This window comes from Carlito syrichta, unplaced genomic scaffold (assembly GCF_000164805.1).
Source record: "Carlito syrichta isolate Samal-C Ts95f unplaced genomic scaffold, Tarsius_syrichta-2.0.1 Scaffold302566, whole genome shotgun sequence".
Classification (NCBI taxonomy): Eukaryota; Metazoa; Chordata; class Mammalia; order Primates; family Tarsiidae; genus Carlito; species Carlito syrichta.
Genome location: NW_007246662.1, coordinates 455,706 through 471,652, shown reverse-complemented (window position 1 = coordinate 471,652; position 15,947 = coordinate 455,706). Strand labels below are relative to the sequence as shown.

Below are 15,947 nucleotides of genomic sequence, written 5' to 3'. Positions count from 1 at the left end.
ATTTCGCAGCAAACTGGATGGAACTGGAGTTTATGATACTGAGTGATCTCTCACAGAAACAAAGATCTGAGTATCACATGTTCTCACTCATAAGTGGACCTTGAACAACTATCATAATACTATAAGAAAAGGATTGACAGTGGCAGGAAACTATGGGGGGGCCAGAGAGGGGAAGGAAGGTGGGATTAATGGTAGTCAATATCTGTCTGGGGACGGGGAGCATACTTCATCAACAAGGGTACCTGCACAATGTATATTTGTATAACTAACCCTTAGCTGTACCCCATAATTTTAAAATAAAAAATATGTTAAAAAAATAAAATAAAATTACACATTTTTAAACAACAAAAAAAGTTATTCTTAGAAGGAAATTACTCAACTGAGTTTGTGGGATTTGGCTCTCTCCTTTCCCAACACTGTGGATCAAAATAGGCCACGTCACTATGCATATCTTCCAGTGCATGTATTTTTTTTATTGCTTAGTTTTTGACACAGCATTTGAAACTCAAGTAATATAAGTTACATGAATAAAGATCACAAATCTGTGTTACATTTTTAACATTAGCCTATTCTCTGCCCTCCAGAGTAGTGTTGGCAAATCTATATCATATTTGTTGTTGGTGGACTTCACTTTTCCCCAGTTTAAGCACTTTCTCTTTTTCTTCCATTTTCTTCTTCTATTCTTTCTTTCCCTCTTCCTTGATTTTTATCCCTCCTTCTTCCATTCTTGACTAAAGATCTCTACCCTCTACCTCAAAACCCTTTTTTACCTTTTCTTTCCTCTCCCCAGCTCATATACTTTGTCCATCCCCCACTTTCTGTGCTGTGTAACTGTGCCTCAACACCCACTTCTGTCTTTATGGAGCTACTGTTCTTCTGCAGGAGTACCTGGGGTCTTAATTGTCCTGGATTAGCAGAATATCTAGGCACAGGAGAATTTCATATTCTCTAAAAACAAGTATAAGAAATTTATTGGCAATGATATGAGAGGGAAATGAAATGTACTACGTGGAGAGATTTTTAATAAAATTGTATTCAATTCCATTGAATTGATGTGTTTGTCTTGGTTAGAATTACATATGTATGTAGTTCTAGTCAGAGAAATGTTTTGCATATGGAAAATGTAGGCAAATCTGCTTTCTCTGTATGGTACTTAGCAGAACACTTTGGTTCATGATGTGTCTGTATAAATAATTATTTTGTCTGAAATAACATGGAATTCCCCAAATATTTAGGTTTCACCTGCTTCATAGTGAGTGTAGTGAGGGGAGAGAATCTTATTTCCAACTCTGGGCAGACCTCTGATCCTCAGCCTGTGACTGTGTTCTCTCTGCCTTGGACACCAGCTCCCTTCTCCCATGCTTTCAGTGTGTTCCACTATCTGTATATGCCTGTTATTTTGCTGTTTACATCATGTGTTTTGCTTTAACATGTATACTTCTAGTTCAGTGATTCCCAGGCTCTGTTTAATGTCTTTCCAGAGAGCACATTCAGTAATCTCACAAGAAATACACTGAACATTATTTTCATCACTTGATTATTTGTAGCAAATATTAAGTAAATATAGGCAGTAGAAGTAGGATTCCTGCAGATGAAGTAAACGTAATACAGCCATAAGAAAATAGAAAATGGTTTTGCAGACGCCGCTGACTTGAGCCTTTTCCCTTCAGCCATGGTGAACCCCACCGTGTACTTCGACATCGCCATCGACAGTGAGCCCTTGGACCACGTCTCCTTTCAGCTGTTTGCAGACAAAGTTCCAAAGACAGCAGAAAACTTTCGTGCTCTGAGCACTGGAGAGAAAGGATTCGGTTATAAGGGTTCCTGTTTTCACAGAATTATTCCAGGGTTTATGTGCCAGGATGGTGGCTTTACACGCCATAATGGCACTGGCGGCAAGTTCATCTATGGGGAGAAATTTGATGATGAGAACTTCATCTTGAAGCATACAGGTCCCGGCATCTTGTCCATGGCAAATGCTGGACCCAACACAGATGGTTCCCAGTTTTTCATCTGCACTTCTAAGACTGAGTGGTTGGATGGCAAGCATGTGGTTTTTGGCAAGGTCAAAGAGGGCATGAATGTTGTACAAGCCATGGAGGGCTTTGGGTCCGAGAATGGCAAGACCAGCAAGAAGATCATCATTGCTGACTGTAGACAACTCTAATAAATTTGACTTGTTTTGTCTTAAAAAAAAAAAAAAAGAAAAGAAAATAGAAAATAAGGTCACCTCATTTAAACTCAGTATCAAAGAATGTTAGAGTCTGATGTAGCCTCAGAAATTATTGGATTATATCAACACTTCATACTAAATGCACAGAAAAACAACCTCTAAAAGTGGAATCCCATACCGAAGGACACACTGGAAATGTCAGAACTGTGTCTGCAGCCCAATATCCCTACACCAAGTTCAAGAATCCTATGCATATCCTCTGAACCTGTTTAGTCATTTCTCAAGAGGGATAGTTGAATTACATTACTTCCGAAGCATTGTCTAGATCCAATATTGTATCAGTTGTGTTGTTTTCCTCCCCCAGGCCTCTGATTGCCCTCATGCGCTATCCTGTCTGAATCTCCAATTGAGGCCCTACTGACTTACGTCTCTGTCTTTCAGAAACATGAGCAGTGGGCTAAAATCTTTGGAAATTTAGGAAGAACTTTTTTAAACAGCTAATTTAGGTCTTATCATGGTAACTACCAGCATTTTGTCGAGTGAGGATTCACTCTGTCAAGTGGCACTTTGGAATGGAGTAAGCAGACAGAATTATTTGAAATCAAACCAAACACCAAAAATCTAAACTTCCAAATTACTCTGTTAGCTTAAAGGGACCATGCCTATCTCTACTAGTGTAAAAGGATTACTTCTAGAAAATGGCTAAAGGGTAAGAAGCAAGAGGACAATGAGAAGAGAAAGACTAACAAGAAAAAATACAAAAAGTGAGAAGTCACTAAATATCTTATGTAAATAATCTGAACTCTTTTCTATTTTTACAAGATAACTAAGTTCAACACTAGGCAAAAAATTGTGACATATGAGTTAGAAATATATACCAATCAATACAATGTTCACAGGTCTGTGTTATTTTCCTTAGGAAACTGTTGATAATAATATATGCCTAACCTATTTGATACAACAGCACTTCCCAACCATTTTCATGACACAGATATCAAAATAGATTATAGCTATATGGCACATTGGGTTAAACAGAGGTAGCTGTAGCTAGTAAAATTAACTCCCTGGTGGCTGTAGCCAACCCAGGCACTACTAAAAACTAACCTATGACTGAGAGGGTCAATGTTGGTTCTAATCCATCTATGGCTTTTTACAGAGACACATCACACTGAGTGGAGAGACTACTCCAACCAATTGTATAGCTAAGTGAAGGATTTTTTTACTTATGGTTAACATATAAAAATAATTTAGGAAGAATTGGTTATTGAATAGCATTTCATTGAAAAGATGGAATGTTGTCCCATTTGTTTGTTTATGTGTAATATAGGGGGTGTAAGGTATTAGGTCTGTTTTTAATGAATCTGTGATGACTAAAAATCATACATGAGGTCTGACAATTAAGTTTGGGAACTTGCCACCATGAGCTTACATTGGCAGCACTGTGGCAAACAACTCAGTAAGGTTTCATAACCTTGGTATATCAGTGTCTCACAACAGTGTTCATGTCGATGTGTGGCAGTATCCTGCTGAGTGGAATTCATTATTGTTGTTGTATGTTTTTGTGTGTCATCGTGAGAGTGTTGGAAGTTGGATTAGAGCAACAAACAAACATTAAATTTCTGTTTAAACTTGGCAAGACTAGAAGTGAAATCAAGGACATGTTCATCTAAGTTTAGGGGATAATGTGATGAAGAAAATGGCAGTATACAAATGGATTAAACATTTTTCTGAGGGGAGAGAAAGCATAATTGATGAAGAGAGAACAGGATAGCCAATGATAAGCAGAACTGACAAAAATATAGCAAAAATTCATAAAATTGTGCATCAAAATTGTCAGCTGACTGTAAGACGCATAGCAGATCAAATAAACATTGATAGAGAAACAGTTAGAAAACTCTTAACTGAAAATCTTGGCATGAGAAAGGTGTGTGCAAAATTAGTCCCAAAGGAGTTCTTGGGTCATGACATTGCACCAGTACACACAGCACTGTCTGTGAGGGGATTTTTAGCCAGTAAACAAATAACTGTATTGGAGCACCCTCCCTATTCACCTGATCTCCTGATCTTGCCCTCAATTACTTTTTTCTTTACCTGAAGATAAAGGAAATATTGAAAGGAAAACATTTTGATGACACTCAGGACATTAAGGGTAATATGACAACAGCTCTGATGGCCATTTCAGAAATACTTTTAAAATTGCTTTGACAATGAACTAGACACTGGCATCAGTGCATATCTTCCCAAGAAGAGTACTTCAAAGGTAACTGTAGTGATATTCAGCAATGAGGCATGTAGCACTTTTTTTTAGGATGAGTTCATGAATTTAATTTTCAGAACTCATAAGTAATTCCCCCATTAGTTGCCTTAATGCATGAAGTGTTTATTCATGCAGCTGTTGCCGTATTATTATTATTATTATTATTATTGAAGTTGTTCTACTTCTTATACAAGACCACTCTATTTTCCTCCCTAGAAAAATAAAATAAATGTGTTGGTAAGTTAAATTTTCATAATGCTTAAATCTCTTAGTATACTCAGGTTACTTTTTTAAAAAATATATAACTTCTGTTTTACACCATCACTTGTTTCTTTCTTCTTCCTTGCCTTTCCCCTTTCCTCTCTGCATCTTTTCCTTTATTCTTCTCCTCTTCCTTTTTCTCTTCTGTGTTTCTTATGCCTCATTATTTTCCTGCTGAACTTTATAATCTTCCTCCCACTACTCACAAGATGAATAATTTTGAAAAACTTAATCTCTGAAAGTATGAAATACATATTTTAAAATAAGAATGTTAAATATTTTTCTCCCCAAGCAAGATAGATCAATGGCCTGGAAGAAAGAGGTTTTTAAATTTGCTATAGCTCCTTTAGAAATTTAAAATATTTGCATCATAAGGGAAAGTATTAAAAGAAAAATTAAAAATTTAAAATCTTAACTTTAATATTAATTTTAACTTTGGATGAGGCTGCCCCTTACCTCCAAATCACTTTTTTATTGCTCTGGAGAGATGCTATGTTTAGATAAGAAGTTTTATGATGAAATGCTAAAACACAACTTCATCCTTTCACTTGGGAAAATAAGAAACTCTCTGGCAAGAAGGGATAGGCTTCCTCTTATGTTCAAGGTGAAACAAGTAAACTTGAATTAATTACTAACCTAGAGGTTCCTCCTGGGAGTTGTGGGGACTTACTATTAGTGAAAAGCCTTCTTTTGACCTAGCATCATCTCCACACCCAAGTATTTAAGAAGTCAACCATTCTGCTGCTGCCTTACTAGGAATTGGACAGCTCCTCTGAGGTAGGATTTCCAATTTTCATAGAAAGTAGAACTATTAAGATGTTTTCTTTAGGCACCATTCAGTAACTATTAGAAAGTCACCCTGCTTTATTTGTTAATGACTATTAATCTTGTTAAGATTAAGAAGGGTGAATACATACATTGATTCTTTGGTCCCAAACTATAGGAAAATGGATACTTTAGCATGAAGCATGGGAAGCTGGGGAAGCTCCAGTAACAGCTGAGAAGGTCATGAAAAAACTTACTGAAGAAGAAAAGGGTATTCAGCTGATGGTTGGATGAGTGTGCTTAGTATTCATTAAGAGGAATTCTCAGGTGTTAATGGGTGGGTGGTGAGTGGGTATATTATTAATGAAGACACATGGATTGCACTCTGAATATTTTTAAGGCAAGAATGGCCCTGTTTGTATCTAGTTAAGTGTCGATGAAGGCTTTCTGCATGCTGGAGAGGAGATTAAGATGTGAAATGTTTTCTTTTTCATTTTTTGATGGCATTCTAACCTGCCTCCTTTTTTCTTTTCTCCATAGACATGCACATGTGCCTCAAGATGATAAATCATTTTTTAAAAATAAACAGATAGTTCTTAAATAAATCCCCTGGGAGTCATCCCGGCATGGTCTATAAAAGCCAGTTGAGTTAAGCAACTGAAGCAGAATGGGATGATGTCCCCATGTTGGGAACCTAGACTATAGGGTGCAATAATGAGCACCTTATGTTTACAGTCACAATATCTGCTTCCCACCTCCCCCCATCTCTGCCTTCCGTTCTTGTGTAATCATCCATTCCCTTTTGCTCTCCATTCCTTCCCTGTGTCATTAGTAGGATGGACCACATGTCAGATCCCTTTAATTCTATTTGCCTCCACCCAAGCTGACACCAATGCCCAGATACATATCCCTGTGGAGCAAAACAGTATTCCTCCTTCTAAGGCAGCTTGAATTTAAAACCTATATCCAGCACTCCAGGAACCTAAATGTTCATATTTATTTTTTCTGGTACATTGATAGTGATGGTCTCAGGCAGTATCTTTTGGTAAGTTGGCATGTGGATTGCTCTTCCTACTGAACTAATCCCTGGCACAGTTGGTATTCAATAAATACTACCTATGTGCCATTATAATACCAATTGTTTAAAGTAAGAAAAGACTCTTATTTTTTATGCTTAATTTTCCACTTTGAAAATTTCCACATTCTCTATGGCAATAGTGAGGAAAGTAGAAGATTGATTTTCTTCCCACTGATGAAATCAGTTACCACTTTTATAAGTAAAACAGGTGAAGAGGCCAGCTATGGAACTATAAGATCATGAGAATTAGAGACAAGACAGATGAAAAGAGACAGATTCACATCATTGAATACTAAATTGCCATGAAGAGAAGGGAATGAAAATCTGATTATTTAACATTGGAAATATCCAGATGGGTTCCTCATCTATAAATGTAGACAAAGGAGTACAAGAAGAGAAGGAGTTTAATGGCTATAGCCCATTGTGGCTACAAAAATTGTATTAGTAGTAACTAATCATAATCTTACTTTCAAGACTATAGAACTGCTAGATGGATCTCTCTTAAGTAACTATTTCATCATGCAAGTCTCCTACTGAAACAATTCACATGCACACCCTATTTCTAGATACCTTGAGCCCTAGTCTCAGTCCTCACTCTCCAGACCGGCTTCAATCCACACCTCAACTCTCCAGGGCACTCTCAGCTGCAGTGAGACTGGGCCCTCCTCACTTCCCTCACCCCACACAACTGTTGATTCCTACTTCAAGCCTTTGCTGCCTTTTTTTTAAGATTCAAGGGGCATGTGAGCAGACATTACTTACACTATCATTGATCCTGTTCTTGCTCCTTCTTTTTAAGTCTCAAGGTTTAGAATCACACCAGTTTCCATCTCCTCTATTGCACGATTTGTCCTAACTGAGCTGACTCCAGTTTTCTCTTGCTCCCTATAGTGTATTACTATTTCCTAGCAGCTATCACTTAAGTTTTCTAAATGTTCCGTGCTTTAAGGTGATTTCAGTCTCTAGCCCTGGGATGAACTCTTGAGGTAAACAATTTTGACACTCAGTAGACCCTTATCCATGCTTTTGCTTTCCATGGTTTTAGTTACATGAAACTACATTTCAAATATATTAAATGGAAAATTCTAGAAATAACTCACAAATTTTATTTATTTTTTACTTTTTCATTTTTATGTATTTGTTTGTATTAATATTAATATGTACAATTAATATTAATTGTACATATTTATAGGGTACCTAGTGGTGTTTCAGTATACATAACGTGTGGCGATCAGATCAGGAAAATTAGTGTATTTATCATCTCAGAAATTTATCATTTCTTTGTTATGGGAATGCTCAGTATTCTCTTATCTATATGAAACTATATGTAGATAAAGTTCTAATTATACTACAGAGGTGTAGAATACCAGAACTTAAATTTGAAATTGCACAATATTTTGAATATTGTGATGAAATTACGTGCTGTCCAGTCCCTGGTGTGAATCATCCCTTTCTCCAGCTTATCCAGACTGTCTCTGCTACCCACCTATTAGGCACTTAGTACCCACCTAAGTTATCAGATTGAATGTTGGGGATTTTCAGTGTATATGTTCAAGTCACAGTTATTTTACTTAATAATGATTCCAAAGAGCAGGAGTGATGCTGGTAATTCAAATATGCCAGAGAGATGCTGTGAAGTGCTTCCTTTAAGTGAAAAGATGAAAACTCTTGACTTAATAAGAGAAGAAACAAACTCATTGGCTGAAGTTGTTAAGATCTACGGTAAGAACGAATTTCAATTAATGAAACTGTAAAGAAGGAACAGGAAATCTGTGCAGTTTTGCTATTGCACCTAAAACTGCAAAAGTTATAGCCACAGTGTATTGTTATAACCGCTTTATGTTATGTTATGTTTTATGACTATTTTATGATTAGTTATTATTGTTACTCTCTAATTGTGCCTAATTTATAAATTAAACTTTATCATAGGTATGTTCATGTAGGAAAAAACATTGTAAAACAGAGTTTAGTCTATCCGTAGTATCAGACATTCACTAGGGATCTTGGAACATATCCCCTGTGGATAAGGGGGGCTTCTGAATATTACTCAGGCTGATGTATCACATCTTCTTCTTTAAGGCTTGTTGGATGTAAAGCTTCTAAAATGCCTGATGCATGACAAGATCTACTTGTTCTCTCTGGTTTGAGGGACACTATGATTTCTTGTTTCTCCTCCTACATCTCAGTGCCCTTCACATCTTTATTGGTCTCTTTACAGACCTTACTCAAAGCAAAAATATCCCAGTATGCCAACCTTGGCCTCTTTTCCTCATTCAGGAACAAATAATATAGCTCTTAGAGCTATAAGGTATTTTTGAGTGGTGATATAATTTTATCCTTTTACTGAAAGAAATCTGAGGTCCAGAGAAAAGTATCTGTGTATGTCATCTCCGGGTTGATCTGAGCTTCAGAAAACAATGGCTTGAGCTGCTACGCTCATGCTATTTCTGTTGTAAACATCTTTAAAAGTCCCCAACATAATATATTGTTTATTCTCTGGAAACCTCCATTGTTATAGTCTGCTTTTTTACATATTTTGGATATGTTACATTTCTCAAGCTGTATTGTATACGCTTTAAGAGTAGTGTCAGTTGCTGCTAATCTTTGGAGTTCACACAATACTAGATACAGTGCCTTGAACACAGAATATGTTTGCCATTGAGGCATTGCGTCATTAAGAAGGCAGTGGAAAACCCTTCCCTTTAAAAACATTACTGTGAATAGTGCTGCAATAAACATGCATGTGCAGGTATCTTTTTGGTAGAATTATTTGAGTTCTTCTGAGTACATTTCTATTAGGGGGATTATGGGCCGTATAGAAGGGCAATTTCTAGTACTTTTTAGAAATCACCACACTGATTTCCATAAAAGTTGTCTCATTCCCACCAACAGTATAAAAGAGTTCCCTTTTCTCTGCATCCTGATTAGCATCTGTTGTTTTTTGTTTTATTAATGATGGCTATACTTACCAGGGTTAGGTGGCATCCCTATGTGGTTATAATTTGCATTTCTCTGATGATTAGTGATGTTGAACATTTTTCCATGTGTCTGTTGGATGCCCGTATGTCTTCTTTTGTGAAGTGTATATTCATGCATTTTGCCCACTTTTTAATGGGTCTGTTTGTTTGTTTGCTTGCTTTTCCTTTCAGCAAGTTTGAGATGGTTGTAGCTCCTGGATGTTTGACCTTTGTTAGATATACCGTTTGCAAATATTTTTTCCCATTCAGTGGGCTGTCTCCCTACTCTCTTGATGTTTTAGTTTGCTCTGCAGAAGTTTTTCAGTTTAATGATGTCCCACTCATCTATCTTATTTCTTATGGCATGGACATCTGGGGTTTTGATCAGGAACTGGTTGCCTATTCTGATTTCCATAGGGTGTCTCTTGTGTTTTCTATAGTTCCTTATAGTGTGAGGTTTTATGTTTAGGTCTTTTATCCATTTAGAGTTGATTTTTTTGTATCGTGATAGGCAGAGGTTCTGTTTCAGTCTTCTGCATGTGGTCAACCAGTTTTCCCAGCACCATTTATTGAATAGGTCCTCTCTGCAACGGTTGTAGATGGAGACTTTGTTGAAGATGAGTTGCTTGGGAAATTGAGGTTTTGCTTTCAGAATCTCTGTCCTGATCCATTGGTCTATATGCCTTTTCTTGTACCAATACCAGGCTGTTTTGATTATTATAGCCTTATAGTAATGTCTAAAGACTGGAAATGCAGTACTTCTTGCTTTGTTGGGGGTTTTTTGTTGTTTGGGGGGAGGTTTCTTAGGGGTTTTTTGCTGAGGATTGTTTTGTGGTCGCTTATGTTTCCATATGAATTTCTGTATTGTTATTTCCAGGTCTGAGAAAAATAATGTTGGTAATTTAATTGGCATTTCACTGAATCTATAGACTACCTTTGGTAGGATGGACATCTTAACAATGTTGATTCTTCCTATCCATGCACATGGAATATTTTTCCATTTGTTTGTGTCTTCTTTGACTTCTTTGAGCAGTGCTTTGAAGTTATTATTGTAAAAATCTTAAATTTCTCTGGTTAGAAAGATGCTAAGATATTTCACTTTTTGTGTGTGTAACTATTGTGAATGGGATTGTGCTTCTTATTTGGTTCTCTGTCTGTTTGTTGTTGGTGCATAAGAATATTACACAGACATACAGAAAAACAAAACTTTGGACTTTGCAGCAAGTTAAATGGATTTAGAGACTATACTATTCTGTTTATCACAGACACAAAGATCTCAGTACTACAGGAACTCACTCATAATCAGACCCTGAACATTCATCATAATACTATAAGAAAGAGATTGGCAGTAGTGGGACGCTGCCAGGGGAGATGGAATGGAAGAAGCAAATACCATCAATAGGGGTACCCAAACTGTGCCTGCACAATGATCACTTATGTACCTAACCCTGATTTTTATATATTATCTTTATTTTAAAGATTGTACCACACATCTTTAAAATAATATATATATAAAAGAATGTGACTGCCTTTTGCATATTTCTTTTGTTCCCTGAAAATTTGCCAAGTCCTTATCAGTTTAAGCAGGTTTTTGACAGATTATCTTGGATTTTCAAGGTATAGGGTCATATCATCAGCAAACAGGGATAACTTAACTTCCTCTTTTTCTATCTGAATACCCCTGATTTCCTTCTCTTGTCTGATTGCTCTAGCTAGGACTTCCAACACTATGGTGAACAGGAGGGGTGAGAGTGGGCAACCTTGTCTTATTCCAGTTTTCAAGGAAAATGCTTCCAATCTCTTTCTGCTCTCTGATGAACACTAAGAAGGAAAAATCTGTCTTGCTCCTATTGTTTTTGACTCAACAGAAGGTGACTATTCCTTCTTGATGTTTCAGATATTATGTATTTGATTATTGTGGAGCCAAAATATCCAAGCATAGTTACAGCATTGGAGTTCAAAACCTATTACAGAAATATACTTTTTCATATTCCTGTCACTGAAATAGGGCGAGGCATATTACAATATAATAATAATAATAATAATAATAATAATAATAATAATAATAATGAACAATTCATCCAGCAATAACCCCAAACACACAAAAGAGATGCATATTTATATTACTAAAGAAAAAATAGTGAGAATTTATTCCATTTCACTCAAGGAAGTTTTGATAGTGCTATGACTTTCCCCCTCTGAATTCAGGAATTTCTTCACCATTTGTAGTTACTTTTATTTATAAACATGAATGATCAGTAACATGGTCAAGAAATAAATAAAAGGAGAGAAGACTCAATTAGCAATGGATTCCTGAGATAACATAACATTATGATAGGTTCAGAGTGCTACCATGTCAGAAAAACCCTGTTAACATTTTGGTTGAACAATAATTTAAGAGAAGCTTGGGTCAACATTGAATTATATGATGCAGCTCTTAGTCATAAAATATTTAGCAAAATTCATTATGTCAACCAGAAAGACCACCATAATAATAAACTTAAATCCTTGATTATAAATCAGAGCTTGTATGGGTCTTCATTCAGAATTTCTGATCCCTAAATTATCCTGTGAAAACAAATTGATGCAAATGATAAAGTAATCCATATCCAAAGCATGAACTCCTTTTGCAGCACAGTATCTAGCCACAAGACAGCATGGACCCTGACCCTCAAATGAAGTTAATAGAATGGTCTTCATGTTTCAAACTTTCATAAAGCCGTTTAGTAGTAACAGCAGTCAAAAAGTTAAAGTCATCTTGATTTATTGACTTCATGGGTATTTTCTATCAATTTCTTAAGTCACAAAATAGATGTCTGTGTAGGATCTTAACCATGTAATCATCCTAATAGAGAGCAATTCAAATTCAATCAACTCGTTTATGTTTGTTGAAAGGCAAAATGGGGAGAGAGGCACAGTTGCTACCCTCAGGAAACTTTCAATCTAAAGGGATAAGATTATAAAATGCATTCAAAAGATGATTCAAAGTAAAAATAAAACAGATTCGCCGGGCTCGGTGGCTCAGCCTGTAATCCCGCGCCTTTGGGAGGCTGAGGTGAGTGGATTGCCTGAGCCCACTGGTTCGAGACCCGCCTGGGCAGTGAGACCTCATCTCTACAATAAATCAAAAAATCAGCTGGGCGTGGTAGCGCGCGCCTGTAGTTCCGGCTACTCGGAAGGCTGAAGCGGAGGGATCGCTGGAGCCCAGCAAGCGTGGCTGCGGTCGCCGGAAGCGGCCACTGCACTCCAGTCTGGGTGACTGAGTGAGACTCCAACTCAAAAAAATAAAATAAAATAAAACAGATTCTAAAAGAAGTACTGCATGAATTACTATAGTTACATCTTACATCCAGTCTTTGGAGTACAGACCTATGTCAACCTTTCACAGATGGTGAAATTGAGTTCGTTTAGAGATTAGTTTATCTGTCCAATGGATTCCAAATGATTCTGAAATTGATGTTCTTTCCATTATCCCACACTCCTTCTGACATAACATTCCTGGTGGGCCTTTTTAAAATATTGGTTTATTAATTAACTTACTAGCTTTCTTCCTTTACAGCCCAAGGAGTTACCATGTGACATGATCATGAAGGCTATTCTCCACAACTCCACAGACTTCATCCTCATGGGCCTCATCACCTGTCCCGCCTTCCCTGGGATTATCTTTGCAGCAGTCTTCTCCATCTTTGTGGTGGCTGTCACAGCCAATGTGGTCATGATTCTGCTCATCCGTATGGACTCCCGCCTCCACACACCCATGTACTTCTTGCTCAGCCAGCTCTCCATCATGGACACTGTCTATATCTGCATCACTGTCCCCAAAATGCTCCAGGACATCCTGTCCAAGGAGAAGACCATTTCCTTCCTGGGCTGTGCATTGCAGATCTTCCTCTACTTGACCTTGATTGGAGGGGAATTCTTCCTTCTGGGACTCATGGCTTATGACCGGTACGTGGCTGTGTGCAACCCTCTACGGTACTCTCTCCTCATGAACCGTAGGGTTTGCCTGTTCATGGTGGTGGGCTCCTGGGTTGGTGGCTCCTTGGATGGATTCATGCTTACTCCTGTCACTATGAGTTTCCCCTACTGTGGGTCCCGAGAAATCAATCACTTTTTCTGTGAGATCCCAGCCGTGCTAAGGTTGTCATGTTCAGACACGTCCCTCTATGAGACCTTGATGTACGCTTGCTGTGTGCTGATGTTGCTCATTCCAATATCCATCATCTCTGTCTCCTACACACACATCCTCCTCACTGTCCACAGGATGAACTCTGCTGAGGGCCGGCGCAAAGCCTTTGCTACCTGTTCCTCCCATATTATGGTGGTAAGCATTTTCTATGGGGCTGCCTTCTATACCAACGTGCTGCCCCACTCCTATCACACGCCAGAAAAAGATAAAATTGTGTCTGCCTTCTACACCATCCTCACTCCCATGCTCAACCCTATTATCTACAGCTTGAGGAATAAAGATGTGGCTGCGGCTCTGAGGAAAGCACTGGAGAGATGCATTTCCTTCCAAAGAATTACAGTGGGCAATGCGTCTAGGAAATATTAGGGGGAGGGTGCCTAGTGCGAACATCCCTGCTGCTGTGGCCAATGGTATGGCCTTTTCAGAAAATATGCTCTTGATTCTAAAGAAGTTTCAGTATCACTTAAGCAATCTAAAATGATCAACAGGAAAAATCATCCTGTTGCAAGCATTATTTCAGAACTACAGCCAAAGGCTGCCAACATCTCTGCCACTTGCTTGGCTGTATTCCTCAATAAACACGTTTCAGGCAGCATTCTCAGTCGAGTGGCACTTAGATCATTCCAAGCCAAACATCCCTTGAAGTGCCCTAATGATATGTTTATATGCTACCTGTAGTCACATGTCTTTTGAATCTGCACTGCTAGCCACATTTTGAATGAAAATTGCAAGGATTATCTGCCACGTCCTTGTTGATTTAATTTCAAACATTCAATACATGTAAAATATTTTCTAATGCTAATAGTGTAGCAGTGTTACATGTATTTAGGAAACTCTTGTGTAGATGATATACTTGCATTTGGGGTTCTATATTTTTAATCATGTTTTATGAATGTCGTTATTTTCTTACTTCTGAAATTGTATTGTAAATAACTTGCCTTTATTCACACATAGTCTAATATATGACTTGGAATTAATAAACATCGAATGATTCAAAATTAACTCTGCCATTAAGATTGTAATGTTGCTAATTATCATAATGCTATAAGAAAGGGATTGGCAGCAGTGGGAAACTGCCAGGGGAAGGAGTGTGGGAATGGCAACTGAAGGAAACTTCCAGGGAAGGGAGGGACACACCTCATCAATAAAGGTAACTGCATAATGAACATTTGTATACCTAACCTGAATTGTACTCCACATCTTTAAAATAAAAATAATTAAATTGAATTTAATTTAAAAACAAGATTGCAATGTTGCTACAAACCTGAAAAAAACTTCTATTTATGTTTTAATAAAGTTGCAATAGAAAAACTCAGAATGAATAAATCAAGACATTTCAATAGCTAACTTAGCTCCCTAGGATTATATTGTGCAACTGTCTTATTTTCAACCTCTCCATTAGTAAGCCAGTAAGCAAGTGTTTCTTTATTTTTTAATGAGTAGGTTTTGATATGTGTACAACTTTAATAGACCATTCACAAAGATGTGATAGACCCTCCCACCATTCATTTATTTAGCTTTTACTTCTTCCTTTTAGATCCTGAAATATGAAAAATAAGAAAGAAGTATTGATTCACCTGGTATTTATTTTCTCTGTCGATGAAAGGTTTAAAAGATGTTGGACATACTTTTGAGTGGTTACATAGTTGACAAAGACCAAGCAAAGGTTACTCAGTCTTTAATTATTCCATTGTCAACATAAAGACAGAGGGGGGACACCATTTCCTCCATCAACCATCAGTGTTGATGGTAATGAATGCTCCCTTTGGGCTGCTAATCATTAGGTTGGTTTTGCCTCAGAAGAGTCCTAATAATTTAATCTTTATGCTGAAATCAAACAAACACATAAAAATTGATGGAAGAATGCCTGGAGAGATGAATTCCTTCAGAGTGTAAAAACAGACCAAGATTCATTTATGAAATATCTTTAGTGTTATTCATTTCAATTCCATTCCCTTTTAATTCCTTTCTATCTGCTCTAACACTTTCCCCCGCCCCCTTCTCTTTCCTCCTACCTTTGCTAACATCTTGTTGATCTTCTTTGGCGCAAAAAATTACTGTAATCACTTTGCATTTTTGCTCTACTTGAGACATTTGTGTTTTCTTTCCCATTTCCTCAGTTGCTACATATGAATATGTAGGGCTTTTATTCTTGCATTTCCCAGATTAATCCTTTATACATTTAACAAGTGCACTTAACTCCCACATTATAGATATTTCAAACGTACCTGAAGAACAAAAAGTAAATGAAGTGCATTTAGACACTA

The 15,947-nt window shown here is 37.3% G+C and overlaps 1 protein-coding gene and 1 pseudogene across 1 annotated transcript; both read left to right on the top strand.

The window, feature by feature from the left end:
• Positions 1–1,672: 1,672 nt before the first annotated feature.
• Positions 1,673–2,175, top strand: LOC110595530 (annotated as a pseudogene).
• Positions 2,176–13,056: 10,881 nt separating this feature from the next.
• Positions 13,057–14,046, top strand: LOC103259219 (olfactory receptor 2T2). Its single transcript, XM_008056879.1, has one exon. It carries the CDS (start codon positions 13,072–13,074, stop codon positions 14,044–14,046), a length of 975 nt encoding a protein of 324 aa, XP_008055070.1. The 5' UTR covers positions 13,057–13,071.
• The last annotated feature ends 1,901 nt before the right edge of the window (positions 14,047–15,947 follow it).